General features: G+C 41.1%; 1 protein-coding gene across 3 annotated transcripts in view; it reads left to right on the top strand.

The window, feature by feature from the left end:
* cpne5a (copine Va) overlaps positions 1-13454 on the top strand; it is a 107492-nt gene that overhangs the window by 37716 nt on the left and 56322 nt on the right. For 2 of the 3 annotated variants that reach the window (XM_064957703.1, XM_064957702.1), the window contains exon 5: positions 13220-13259. In XM_064957703.1, the coding sequence (XP_064813775.1) occupies positions 13220-13259 (40 nt within the window). Of the gene's footprint in view, positions 1-13219; positions 13266-13454 lie in introns of all 3 variants that reach the window. The other variant, XM_064957700.1, reaches the window with a different exon arrangement.

Below are 13454 nucleotides of genomic sequence, written 5' to 3'. Positions count from 1 at the left end.
CAACTGTGGGACCTTGTATAGACAGGTGTGTGCCTTTCCAGATCATGTCCAATCAATTGAATTTACCACAGGCAGACTCAACAAACAGGTCACTGACCATCTCGAATCCCACCGTACCTTCTCCGCTGTGCAATCTGGTTTCCGAGCCGGTCACGGGTGCACCTCAGCCACACTCAAGGTACTAAACGATATCATAACCGCCATCGATAAAAGACAGTACTGTGCAGCCGTCTTCATCGACCTTGCCAAGGCTTTCGACTCTGTCAATCACCATATTCTTATCGGCAGACTCAGTAGCCTCGGTTTTTCGGATGACTGCCTTGCCTGGTTCACCAATTACTTTGCAGACAGAGTTCAGTGTGTCAAATCGGAGGGCATGCTGTCCGGTCCTCTGGCAGTCTCTATGGGGGTGCCACAGGGTTCAATTCTCGGGCCGACTCTTTTCTCTGTATATATCAATGATGTTGCTCTTCCTGCGGGCAATTCCCTGATCCACCTCTACGCAGACGACACCATTCTATATACTTCCGGCCCGTCCTTGGACACTGTGCTATCTAACCTCCAAACGAGCTTCAATGCCATACAACACTACTTCCGTGGCCTCCAACTGCTCTTAAACGCTAGTAAAACCAAATGCATGCTTTTCAACCGATCGCTGCCTGCACCCGCATGCCCGACGAGCATCACCACCCTGGATGGTTCAGACCTTGAATATGTGGACACCTATAAGTACCTAGGTGTCTGGCTAGACTGTAAACTCTCCTTCCAGACTCATATCAAACATCTCCAATCGAAAATCAAATCAAGAGTCGGCTTTCTATTCCGCAACAAAGCCTCCTTCACTCACGCCGCCAAACTTACCCTAGTAAAACTGACTATCCTACCGATCCTCGACTTCGGCGATGTCATCTACAAAATTGCCTCCAACACTCTACTCAGCAAACTGGATGCAGTTTATCACAGTGGCATCCGTTTTGTCACTAAAGCACATTATACCACCCACCACTGCGACTTGTATGCTCTAGTCGGCTGGCCCTCGCTACATATTCGTCGCCAGACCCACTGGCTCCAGGTCATCTACAAGTCCATGCTAGGTAAAGCTCCGCTTTATCTCAGTTCACTGGTCACGATGGCAACACCCATCCGTAGCACGCGCTCCAGCAGGTGTATCTCACTGATCATCCCTAAAGCCAACACCTCATTTGTCCGCCTTTCGTTCCAGTACTCTGCTGCCTGTGACTGGAACGAATTGCAAAAATCGCTGAAGTTGGAGACTTTTATCTCCCTCACCAACTTCAAACATGTGCTATCTGAGCAGCTAACCGATCGCTGCAGCTGTACATAGTCTATTGGTAAATAACCCACCCATTTTCACCTACCTCATCCCCACACTGTTTTTATTTATTTACTTTTCTGCTCTTTTGCACACTAGTATCTCTACCTGTACATGACCATCTGATCATTTATCACTCCAGTGCTAATCTGCAAGGTTGTAATTATTCGCCTACCTCCTCATGCCTTTTGCACACAATGTATATAGACTCGCCTTTTCTGTACTGTGTTATTGACTTGTTAATTGTTTACTCCATGTGTAACTCTGTGTTGTCTGCTCACACTGCTAAGCTTTATCTTGGCCAGGTCGCAGTTGCAAATGAGAACTTGTTCTCAACTAGCCTACCTGGTTAAATAAAGGTGAAATAAAAAAATAAAAAAAATAAAAAAATCAAGTTGTAGAAACATCTCAAGGATGATCAATGGAAACAGGATGCACCTGAGCTCAATTTCGAGTCTCATATTAAAGGGTCGGGAATAGTTATGTAAATAAGGCTTTTCTGTTTTTTATTTGTAATAAATTTGCACAAATAATAAAAAACTGTTCTTGCTTTGTCATTCTGGGGTTATTGTGTGTAGATTGCTGAGGAAAAAATGATATTTAATCAATTTTAGAATAAGGCTGTAACGTAACAAAATGTGGAAAAAGTCAAGGAATACTTTCCGAAGGCACTGTCGGCATCATGTGTCTAGAAGTGTATTTTTTTTGTAAAAACGACCAGATTGATGCTTTTCAATTATATACTGTGGTGTTGTATTCAATTCTATCTTCTAATTTCATATCTGATAAAAATATACAAATTCTGGCTAGGCGAGAAGCTAAAATAAACCTTTAATTTATACATAGGACCAATTAATAATGATCTGTTTCAAGCATTTTCTTTGCTTCTTTGTTATTCTTTCAGATCACAGGGTTAGCCAAGTCCCTCAGTCCTTCTCACAGATTGTCATTCAAGCCTTTTCATTTATCACATTGATTATGTGCTGTCATTACATCCACTTGGCTTTGCTGGTAAGCCACCCCACCTCTTATTCCAGATCTAGATAAAGATTACCTAGGTGCCATTATAGCTTTAATGTAGTCAACGATATACAGTAGGCTTTGTTTTTGTTTTTTTCTAAGCTGAACATCGTCTAAACTGTGTGGCTGTGTGAGAGCTAAATCTTACATCTCGCTCATCTCAATATCTGCATTGCTGCTCGTGGCAGAATTATACAACTGCATAATTGTATGATTGAACCTCAAAATGTGGAGGCCGAAACTGAGTTAACCGTGTAAAGAAAACTGCGGATAAACAAAAATACATCATTACTGAAAGATTAAATGGGATGGAAGACTTCAGTCGCAATTCAAATCAACATTTCCCAGAATGTTGTGGAACAACCGGTATGGAATAATTCCTGGAAAAGGTAATACCACAACTATTTGGACAGGAGAACTTCACACAGGGTTCCACAATCCAATGAGCACATTGAACGGTTGGCCCAAGATGGGACATGAGCAGCAAACCAAGGGGCATCACCAAATAAGACAGGAGAATTACGCCAGATAGGACAGACTGACCCAAGTCCCGGCACATAGACTATTGCAGCACAGATACTAGCAACTGAGTTGGGGGGGTTAGGGGACATGTGGCCCCATCTGACGATAAAAGTAGAACAAAATAATACCCGTGAAATATACAGAACCGAAACAGTACCGTGTGGCCCAAACACTCACACGGAAACAAACACCCACAAACCAAAAGTGAAACCCAGGCTACCTAAGTATGATCCTCAATCAGAGACAACTAACGACACCTGCCTCTGATTGAGAACCATACTAGGGCGAACACAAAAACCAACATAGACTGCCCACCCCAACGCACGCCCTGACCATAATAAAACAAAGATTAATATAACAGAACTACGGTCAGAACGTGACATTCCTGGGTATTTTACAGCTTTTTTCTAGCATGAAGCATCCCTGACCAAAGCGCTGTTACAGGTCACTTTATATAAACAAATTAGTTTTATTTCCTTAAAATTCTTAAGCTAACAAGGGGTAGGCCTGTACTTTTTTTTTTACCAGTTTCTTTAATAAAAGCTAGACCTATGGCACCCTCTCATACCCCCTCAATTCGAGTCTTGATTTTAATTTAACAGCCCTTCACTAATACGGAGGTAGGCTAATCTATGGATAGAGCAGCCATAGGCTAATTTCGCCTGTCAAACGGGTAGGCCTACATCTTATTTCTTAAATAGGCAGAAATAGACTCCAACACAAAGCCCTATTTGTCATATGTCTAGGTGATGCTGGTAAGGCGGAGTCAGGCGCAGGACACACTCAAAAACAATATTCAATAAAGGAGACAAAATAATCCAGGTCACAAAACAAGACAACTTGACAATAACAAACATGCACATAACCAAGGGGGAAACCAGAGGGTTAAACAGGGAACAATGATTATGGAATGGAAACCAGGTGTGAATAATGAAGACAAAACAAATCGAAAATGAAACATGGGATCGGTGGTGACTAGAAAACCGGTGACATCGACCGCCGAACGCTGCCTGAACAAGGAGAGGGACCAACTTCGGCGGAAGTCGTGACACTATTGTTGTTAGTCTAATTGTAAAGTCTAATTAAAAGGAAGACTGTTTAAATGAATTATGCCTACTTGAATTAGCCTACTTTCAGCACCATGAGCTGTCCATTTCCGATTGATTGTGCCCTGGCCGCTGCTTCAAGTTTTAGTACCACAATGTAAATTAGTCGAATCTGGCTTTATTATGAGGTCAATAACTCTGATAAATACATCATGGGCAAGAAACATATTGCGTTTAATCAAATCTATTGTAGTAGCACGCTATCATAGTTGACCTCCGGTCCTCCATCTCAACTTTGCGCTCTCCTTTTCAAACTGAACAGAACATAAACTATAGGCTAGTCTGCGCGCAATATAGTATTTTTTGGGACTAGGCCTAATCAAAAATAAATAATCAGAAGGAGCTTTTGACTCTCCTCCTGAACTGCCACCGTAGCCCTTCACAGCACAGCCATTGATTAAGCAGCACACCAAAAAGTTTTTGATCAGCAAGAGCAGAGCAGGCCAGGGCTCAGGGTTGGAGTATCCATTGCAGTGTGTAATGCAGCCAAGTTTTATTTACACTAGCTAGATAGAAATATAATTCTGCTCTGTGCTTTTCCGATCATGCACTTCGTAGCCTATTGATATTGTGAAACCAGCGGAGAATCAGACATGAGAGGCGACATCTGGGACAAATTCTAAAACACTGAGAAATATTGACATTTCATCAATTACAAATTACATGACCCTCCCCTGATCGAGATTTAAAAAAAATACTAAACCCTCCCCTTGACTGAAATTGAAAAAGCATGACCCTTCCCCCATTTTCCTCCTGGTAACCATACTGTACATTTAGATCTGTACCTATGTATTCAACCTATTTGTTATGGCAAGCCTAAATAAGTTCAGGAGTAGAAATGTGGTTACCTAGTCACATAATACGTTGCATGGACACACTGTGAAAAAATAGCGTTTAACATAATTTGGGAATAACTACCTCATCTCTGTACCCCACACATACAATTATCTGTAAGGTCCCTCAGTCGAGTAGTGATTTTCAAGCACAGATTCAACCACAAAGACCAGGGAGGTTGTCCAATGCCTCGCACAGAAGACCAACTATTTGTAGATGGGTAAAATAAAAAAAGCAGACAATGAATATCCTTTTGAACATGGTGAAGTTATTAACTCCATTACAAAGATACAGGCGTCCTTTCTAACACTGTTGGTGGAGAGGAAGGAAACCACTCAGGGATTTCACCATGAGGCCAATGGTGATTTTAAAACAATTACAGAGTTTAATGGCTGTGATAGGAGAAAACTGAGGATACATTAACAACATTGTAGTCACTTAACAATACTGACCTAAATGACAGAGTAAAAAGAAGGAAGTCTGTACAGAATAAAAATATTCCAAAACATTCCTAATATTTGCAATACGACACTAAAGTAATACTGCAAAAAATGTGGCAAAAACATGAACCTTTTGTACTTAATATAAAGCATTATTTTTGGGGCAAATCCATTAATGATTACCACTCTTAACGTTTTCAAGCATGGTGGTAGCTGCATCATGTTATGGATATGCTTGTCATCGGCAAGGACTGGGGAGTTTTCAGGATAAAAAGAAACGGAATAGAGCTAAGCACAGGCAAAATCGTTGAAGAAAACCTTGTTCAGTCTGCTTTCCAATAGCCACTGGGAGACAAATGTACCTTTCAGCAGGAAAATAACCTAAAACTCTAGGTTAAATACACACTGGAGTTGCTTACCAAGACTACATTGAATGTTCCTGAGTGGCCTAGTTACAGTTTTAACTTAAATCGACCTGAAAAATCTATGGCAAGACTTGGCTGTCTAGCAAGGATCAACAACAAACTTGACAGAACTTGAAGAGTAAAAAAATAGTAAGTAAATTGGCAAATATTTTACAATCCAGGTTTGTAAAGCTCTTTAGAGAAAAAAAAGTGATTTGAACATCAGGGGGTTGAATACTCATCTAATCAGGATGTATTAGTGTTGTATTTTTCTGGTTCGATTCCAGGCTGTATCACAAGCCGCTGTGATTGGGAGTCCCATAGGGCAGCGCACAATTGGCCCAGTGTCGTTGCCTAGTTAAATAAAAGTTATAGAAAAATAGAAAAATTAAATTTTAAATGTGTAGCCAGTTGATGTGTTAACTGTCTTGTTGGTTGACAGAAATTCTTTCCCCAAAACCTTGTCAATTAAATGTTAACTGCAAAGTAGGCTTACCTGGCAGAAGTACATAATTAGTTATTTGCAAACTTTGCCATGAATGAGCAGTAGCAATACAGAACCATCGCCAAACCGGCACATTAGACGGCACATTCATCACTCGCTAGATGCCCAATTAAGGGGGATTACACAAAAAACAAAATAAGTTAGTTTTCTTCCAGACCTATAATATTTTTTTTCTGATGTGATTTAAGTATTGACTTGGACTCAGAACATCCATTTTTGTTGATTCTCTATGAAAAATTCTAAAACCAGGAAAATTAAAACTGAGAACGTATTTTGGGAAAATATACAGCATAACATGGGGGGGGGGTGGGAATCACAGCATTTATAAGGTCCCACTTAGAGTGTTTTAATAACCATTATTTTACTAGGTGTATTGACAGAAAACATAGTGCATTACTTTCTCTTTTACACCAAAGACCTGGGGAAGAGAAGAATGTGCTTATTTGAAAAGAAGAAAAAAATGAGTAGCTCTCATAGTAGAAAAGGTTGGAGACCCCTGATTTAGAATGCCTAAGCTTTAATCTATTTATATCGTCAGTATTATCCACAACATGATATTGGGATGGGTCTTTACTAGGACTGTCAAATGGTTAATAACATGAATTTCTATTGTTAATCGCAAATTTGGCCCTAAAGAAAGATTTTCCTATTTGAAGTTTAACACTGCTGCACACACACACACACACATACTGTTAACATGTGTGACTCCCCTATCACTAGTGCTGTCACGATACCAGAATGTTGACTTCGATACCAGGTTTAGTATATCGAAATACTCGATACCATCATGATTCTCGATATCAAAACGATACCAAACGATACCAAAAAAAAGGTATATTAGCCAAAGCCACAGAATGGAATTTGATCCGGACAGATAAACGCAGCTACTGCTCTGTTTTACATAAACATTTTTCAGACAGCCATGTATGTGTTCATGAATTAATTATACAATTATACACTGCTCAAAAAATAAAGGGAACACTTAAACAACACAATGTAACTCCAAGTCAATCACACTTCTGTGAAATCAAACTGTCCACTTGGGAAGCAACACTGATTGACAATAAATTTCACATGCTGTTGTGCAAATGGAATAGACAACAGGTGGAAATTATAGGCATTTAGCAAGACACCCCCAATAAAGGAGTGGTTCTGCAGGTGGGGACCACAGACCACTTCTCAGTTCCTATGCTTCCTGGCTGATGTTTTGGTCACCTTTGAATGTTGGCGGTGCTTTCACTCTAGTGGTAGCATGAGACGGAGTCTACAACCCACACAAGTGACTCAGGTAGTGCAGCTCATCCAGGATGGCACATCAATGCGAGATGTGGCAAGAAGGTTTGCTGTGTCTGTCAGCGTAGTGTCCAGAGCATGGAGGCACTACCAGGAGACAGGCCAGTACATCAGGAGATGTGGAGGAGGCCGTAGGAGGGCAACAACCCAGCAGCAGGACCGCTACCTCCGCCTTTGTGCGAGGAGGAGCAGGAGGAGCACTGCCAGAGCCCTGCAAAATGACCTCCAGCAGGCCACAAATGTGCATGTGTCTGCTCAAACGGTCAGCAACAGACTCCATGAGGGAGGTATGAGGACCCAACGTCCACAGGTGGGGTTTGTGCTTACAGCCCAACACCGTGCAGGACGTTTGGCATTTGCCAGAGAACACCAAGATTGGCAAATTTGCCACTGGCACCCTGTGCTCTTCACAGATGAAAGCAGGTTCACACTGAGCACATGTGACAGACGTGACAGCCTGGAGACGCTGTGGAGAACGTTCTGCTGCCTGCAACATCCTCCAGAATGACCGCTTTGGCGGTGGGTCAGTCATGGTGTGGGGTGGCATTTCTTTGGGGGGCCGCACAGCCCTCCATGTGCTCACCAGAGGTAGCCTGACTGCCATTAGGTACCGAGATGAGATCCTCAGACCGCTTGTGAGACCATATGCTGGTGTGGTTGGCCCTGGGTTCCTCCTAATGCAAGACAATGCTAGACCTCATGTGGCTGGAGTGTGTCAGCAGTTCCTGCAAGAGGAAGGCATTGATGCTATGGACTGGCCCGCACGTTCCCCAGACCTGAATCCAATTGAGCACATCTGGGACATCATGTCTCGCTCCATCCACCAACGCCACGTTGCACCACAGACTGTCCAGGAGTTGGCGGATGCTTTAGTCCAGGTCTAGGAGGAGATCCCTCAGGAGACCATCCGCCACCTCATCAGGAGCATGTCCAGGCATTGTAGGATGTCATACAGGCACGTGGAGGCCACACACACTACTGAGCCTCATTTTGACTTGTTTTAAGGACATTACATCAAAGTTGGATCAGCCTGTAGTGTGGTTTTCCACTTTAATTTTGAGTGTGACTCCAAATCCAGACCTCCATGGGTTGATACATTTGATTTCCATTGATCATTTTTGTGTGATTTTGTTGTCAGCACATTCAACTATGTATAGAAAAAAGTATTTAATAAGAATATTTCATTCATTCAGATCTAGGATGTGTTATTTTAGTGTTCCCTTTATTTTTTTGTGCAGTGTACAATCAATTTGACATTGCTTCAACATAATCTGGATGAACCTAAAGCATCTAGCATTGAAACCATACTGAAAGAAGCTGCTATGCCAAAGAAGTTGATTGCCAAGTTATATCAAGGATTATTAAATCTCTACCTGATAGCTCAGAACCTATAAGGAGAAAATGGGAAACAGATCTGAAGGAAGATATTGATGAGAATGATTGGTCACATATATAGTATGTGAGAGTGTTCATATCTGCTCCTACAACTTTAGACATAAATTATTGCAATTTAAGATAATCCATAGGATTTACTACACTCCTGCCAGGATGCATGTAATGCACCCAGACATGTCATATACTCTGTTGGAGATGCAAAAAAACTAAAAGGAACCGTATTATATATGTTGTGGTCCTATGACAAACTGATGCCATTTTGGGATAATGTCTGTGCCATTATATCATTATGTTGGAATTTATCCATCTCCACTATCACGTTTGTTGTAAAATGTCAATATTGTTTACCAGCATCAAAGAAAGTTTTGTATAGCTATCAATTGAAAAGCATAACACTCACCTTCAATAATGAACTTGAGGGCTTTGTACACTATGTACACTGTTCACTATGTGCACTGAACAAAAAAAGCAACATGACAAAAACTCAAAGATTTTACTGAGTTCATTAGGAAACCAGTCTATTGAAATAAATAAATGAGGCTCGAATCTATGGATTTCCCATGACTGGGAATACAGATACAGTGGCAAGAAAACGTATGTGAACCCTTTGGAATTACCTGGATTTCTGCATCAATTGGTCATCAAATTTGATCTGATCTTCATCTAAGTCACAACAATAGACAAACATAGTGTGCTTAAACTAATAACACACAAAGTATTGTATTTTTCTTGTCTATATTGAATACATAATTTAAACATTCACAGTGTAGGTTGGAAAAAGTATGTGAACCTCTATGCTAACCTTTCCAAAAGCTAATTGGAGTCAGGAGTCAGCTAACCTGGAGTCCAATCAATGACACAAGATTGGAGATGTTGGTTAGAGCTGCCTTGCCCTATAAAAAACACTCACAAATGTGAGTTTGCTATTCACAAGAAGCCTTGCCTGATGTGAACCATGCCTCAAACAAAAGAGATCTCAGAAGACCTAAGATTAAGAAATGTTGACCTGCATAAAGCTGGAAAGGTATCTCTAAAAGCCTTGATGTTCATGAGTCCTTGGTAAGACAAATTGTCTATATATGGAGAAAGTTCAGCACTGTTGCTACTCTCCCTAGGGGTGGCTATCCTGCAAAGGTGACTGCAAGAGCACAGCGCAGAATGCTCAATGAGGTTAAGAAGAATCCTAGAGTGTCAGCTAAAGACTTACAGAAATCTCTGGAACATGCTAACATCTCTGTTGACGAGTCTACGATACGTAAAACACTAAACAAGAATGGTGTTCATGTGAGGACACCATGGAAGAAGCCACTGCTGTCCAAAAAAACCTTGCTGCACGTCTGAAGTTTGCAAAAGTGCACCTGGATGTTCCACAGCACTACTGGCAAAATATTCTGAGGACAGATGAAACTACAGTTTTGTTAGGAATGAACACACAACACTGTATGTGGAGAGAAAAAGGGCATAGCACACCAACATCAACCTCATCCCAACTGTAAAGCATGGTGGAGGGAGCATCATGGTTTGGGGCTGTTTTGTTGCCTCAGGTCCTAGACAGCTTGCTATCATCAACGGAAAAATGATTTCCCAAATTTATCAAGATATTTTGCAGGACAATGTTAGGCTATTTGTCCTCCAACTGAAGTGCAACAGAAGTTGGGTGATGCAACAGGACAATGACCCAAAACACAGAAGTAAATCAACAACAGAATGGCTTCAACAAAAGAAAATTATAGAGTGGCCCAGTCAGAGTCCTCACCTTAGCCCGATTGAGATGCTGTGGCATGACCTCAAGAGAGCAGTTCACACCAGACATCCCAAGAATAATGCTGAACTGAAACATTTTTGTAAAGAGGAATGGTCCAAAATTCCTTCTGACCATTGTGCAGGTCTGATCTGCAACTACAGAAAACATTTGGTTGAGGTTATTGCTGCCAAAGGGTTCACATACTTCTTTCACCCTTCCCTGTGAATGTTTCCACAATGTGTTCAATAAAGACATGAAAGCGTATAATTGTTTGTGTGATATTTGTCTAAGCAGACTGTGTTTGTCTATTGTTGTGACCTAGATGAAGATCAGATCAAATTGTATGACCAATACATGCAGAAATCCAGGTATTTCCAAAGAGTTCACATATTTTTTCAGGCCACTATATGCTTTTTTACCGTCACAAATACTGTGCCTTAAAAAAAAGAAACCAGTCAATATCTGGTGTGACCACCATTTGCCTCATGCAGCGCGACACATCTCCTTCGCATAGAGTTGATCAGGTTGTTGATTGTGGCCTGCGGGAATGTTGTCCCACTATTCTTCAATTGCAAAGAAAAAGCCATATCTCAGACTGGTCAATATAAAGAAAAGATTAAGATTGGGCAAAAGAACACAGAAACTGGAAAGAGATGGCTTTTTCTTTGCAACTCTGCCTAGAAGTCCAGCATCCTGGAGTCGCCTCTTCAAGGATAAAGTTGAAACTGGTGTTTTGCGGGTACTATTTAATGAAGCTGCCAGTTGAGGACTTGTGAGGCATCTGTTTCTCAAACGAGACACTCTAATGTTCTTGTCCTTTAGCTCAGTTGTGCACTGGGGCCTCCCACTCCTCTTTCAATTCTGGTTCGAGACAGTTTGTAGTGTTCTGTAGTGTTTGTAGTGTACGAGATCTTCAGTTTCTTGGCAATTTCTCGCATGGAATAGCCTTCATTTCTCAGAACAAGAATAGACTGACGAGTTTCAGAAGAAAGTCCTTTGTTTCTGGCCATTTTGAGTCTGTATTCGAACCCACAGATGCTGATGCTCCAGATACTCAACTAGTCTAAAGAAGGCCAGTTTTATTGCTTCTTTAATTAGGACAACCTTTTTCAGCTCTGCTAACATAATTGCAAAAGGGTTTTCTAATGATCAATTAGCCTTTTAAAAGGATACACTTGGATTAGCTAACCCAACATGCCATTGGAACACAGGAGTGATGGTTGCTGATAAATGGGCCTCTGTACTCCTATGTAGATATTCCTTTAAAAATCTGCCGTTTCCAGCTACAATAGTCATTTACAACATTAACAATGTATTAACTGTATTTCTGATCAATTTGATGTTATTTTAATGGACAAAAAGTGAGCTTATCTTTCAAAAACAAGGACATTTCTAAGTGACCCCAAACTTTTGAATGGTAGTGTATATGTATTGACATTGTATGAATTTGAAATGTCTGATTATATGCCATGGATAAACAATTTGTTCTGCGCTGTGACAAAGTTCTTACAAACAATCAGTGTAACTCAGGTGTTAACAGGGTCAATATTCATTTTTAATTAACAAAGGGCAAATAATCAATCAGTCGACTTGTCAATGTTGTGCGTACTGGGAGTGGAGTCAGGTGCAGGAGAAGCAGAGAGTTGTGAACAGGCGCACACTTTATTTAGGCAGGAGAAACCAACAGACGGACGGACGCCACTGCGTCAAACCTCCAGCCAATTGTCAAAAGTGAAAAACGCGCACACAGTCACAATAATTATGTACAAACAAATAAACATACCTCGTGAAATAAAACACGGAATAAACACAAAACAATCTCACACAAAGACATGAGGGGGAACAGAGGAATAAATACATGTAGTGTGATTGGGGAATGAAAAACAGGTGTGCAGGGAACAAGACAAAACAAATGGATAAATGAAAAATGGAGCGGAGATGGATAGAAAGCCGGTGACACCAACCGCCGATCGCCGCCCGACCAAGGAGAGGAGCCGACTTCAGCGGAAGTCGTGACACTACACCAGCATAACAGTCATGCTACAGGCAAACAGATAACTCCCAAATGATGGCACTCAATAATGTTCTATACCATTGAACCAATGAAAACAAGCGCGTTTGAGCTAGGGAATGGTGAAGCAAGCATCGAAGCCCTGAGCCCGAGGTGGAGGATTGGCTTCATATCCACAGTTAATAGGATTCAGGAACAGTCAATGGATGTTGATTAGTCCAACAGTCAATGGATGTTCTCGTGTTGGGAGATAAGGTCTGCATCCCAAATTGCATTCTATTCCAAGTATAGTGCACTACTTTTGGACACAGTCCTATGGACTCGGGTCAAATGTAGTGCACTATAAAGGGAATAGGGTACCATTTGGGACTCAACCAAAGAGAATATCATCAGCCCCTCTACTGTGTATCCCTCCTTCATGCAGAAACGTCCCTGTGAAATGTTAAGGTTAATTTAGAGATCATTTGATTTGCTCATTTAGTTCAGGACGACACGTACAGTATCCAATACCTAAACTGATAGGTAACGACACACTTCCCTAGCTCACTGGTTATTCACACGGATTTTGTCATTTTAAGTGATTTATACCTAACTGTGTTTGGTTTCTTGCAGATACAATGTGGACTCCAGAAGTTCAAATATTTCAAAATTTGTAAGTGTCTCCCCCTCACAGTATAAAACACGCTGTTAATGTTGTGTTGTCAATTATGCCATCGTGACTCAATACTGACAGTACAGAGGAAGGATAATTATCAGAAGGAAGCTTGTTGTCTTTGTATGAATACAATAGTCTACAATATTATATTCTAGATTTGACCTCTGTGTTCTATTGCCTTTCTGCTCAACA

The sequence above is a fragment of the Oncorhynchus masou genome, chromosome 33 (genome assembly GCF_036934945.1).
Source record: "Oncorhynchus masou masou isolate Uvic2021 chromosome 33, UVic_Omas_1.1, whole genome shotgun sequence".
NCBI classification, from domain to species: domain Eukaryota; kingdom Metazoa; phylum Chordata; class Actinopteri; order Salmoniformes; family Salmonidae; genus Oncorhynchus; species Oncorhynchus masou.
Note: the sequence above shows the minus strand (reverse complement) of the source record. Positions and strands in the feature narration are given on the sequence as shown.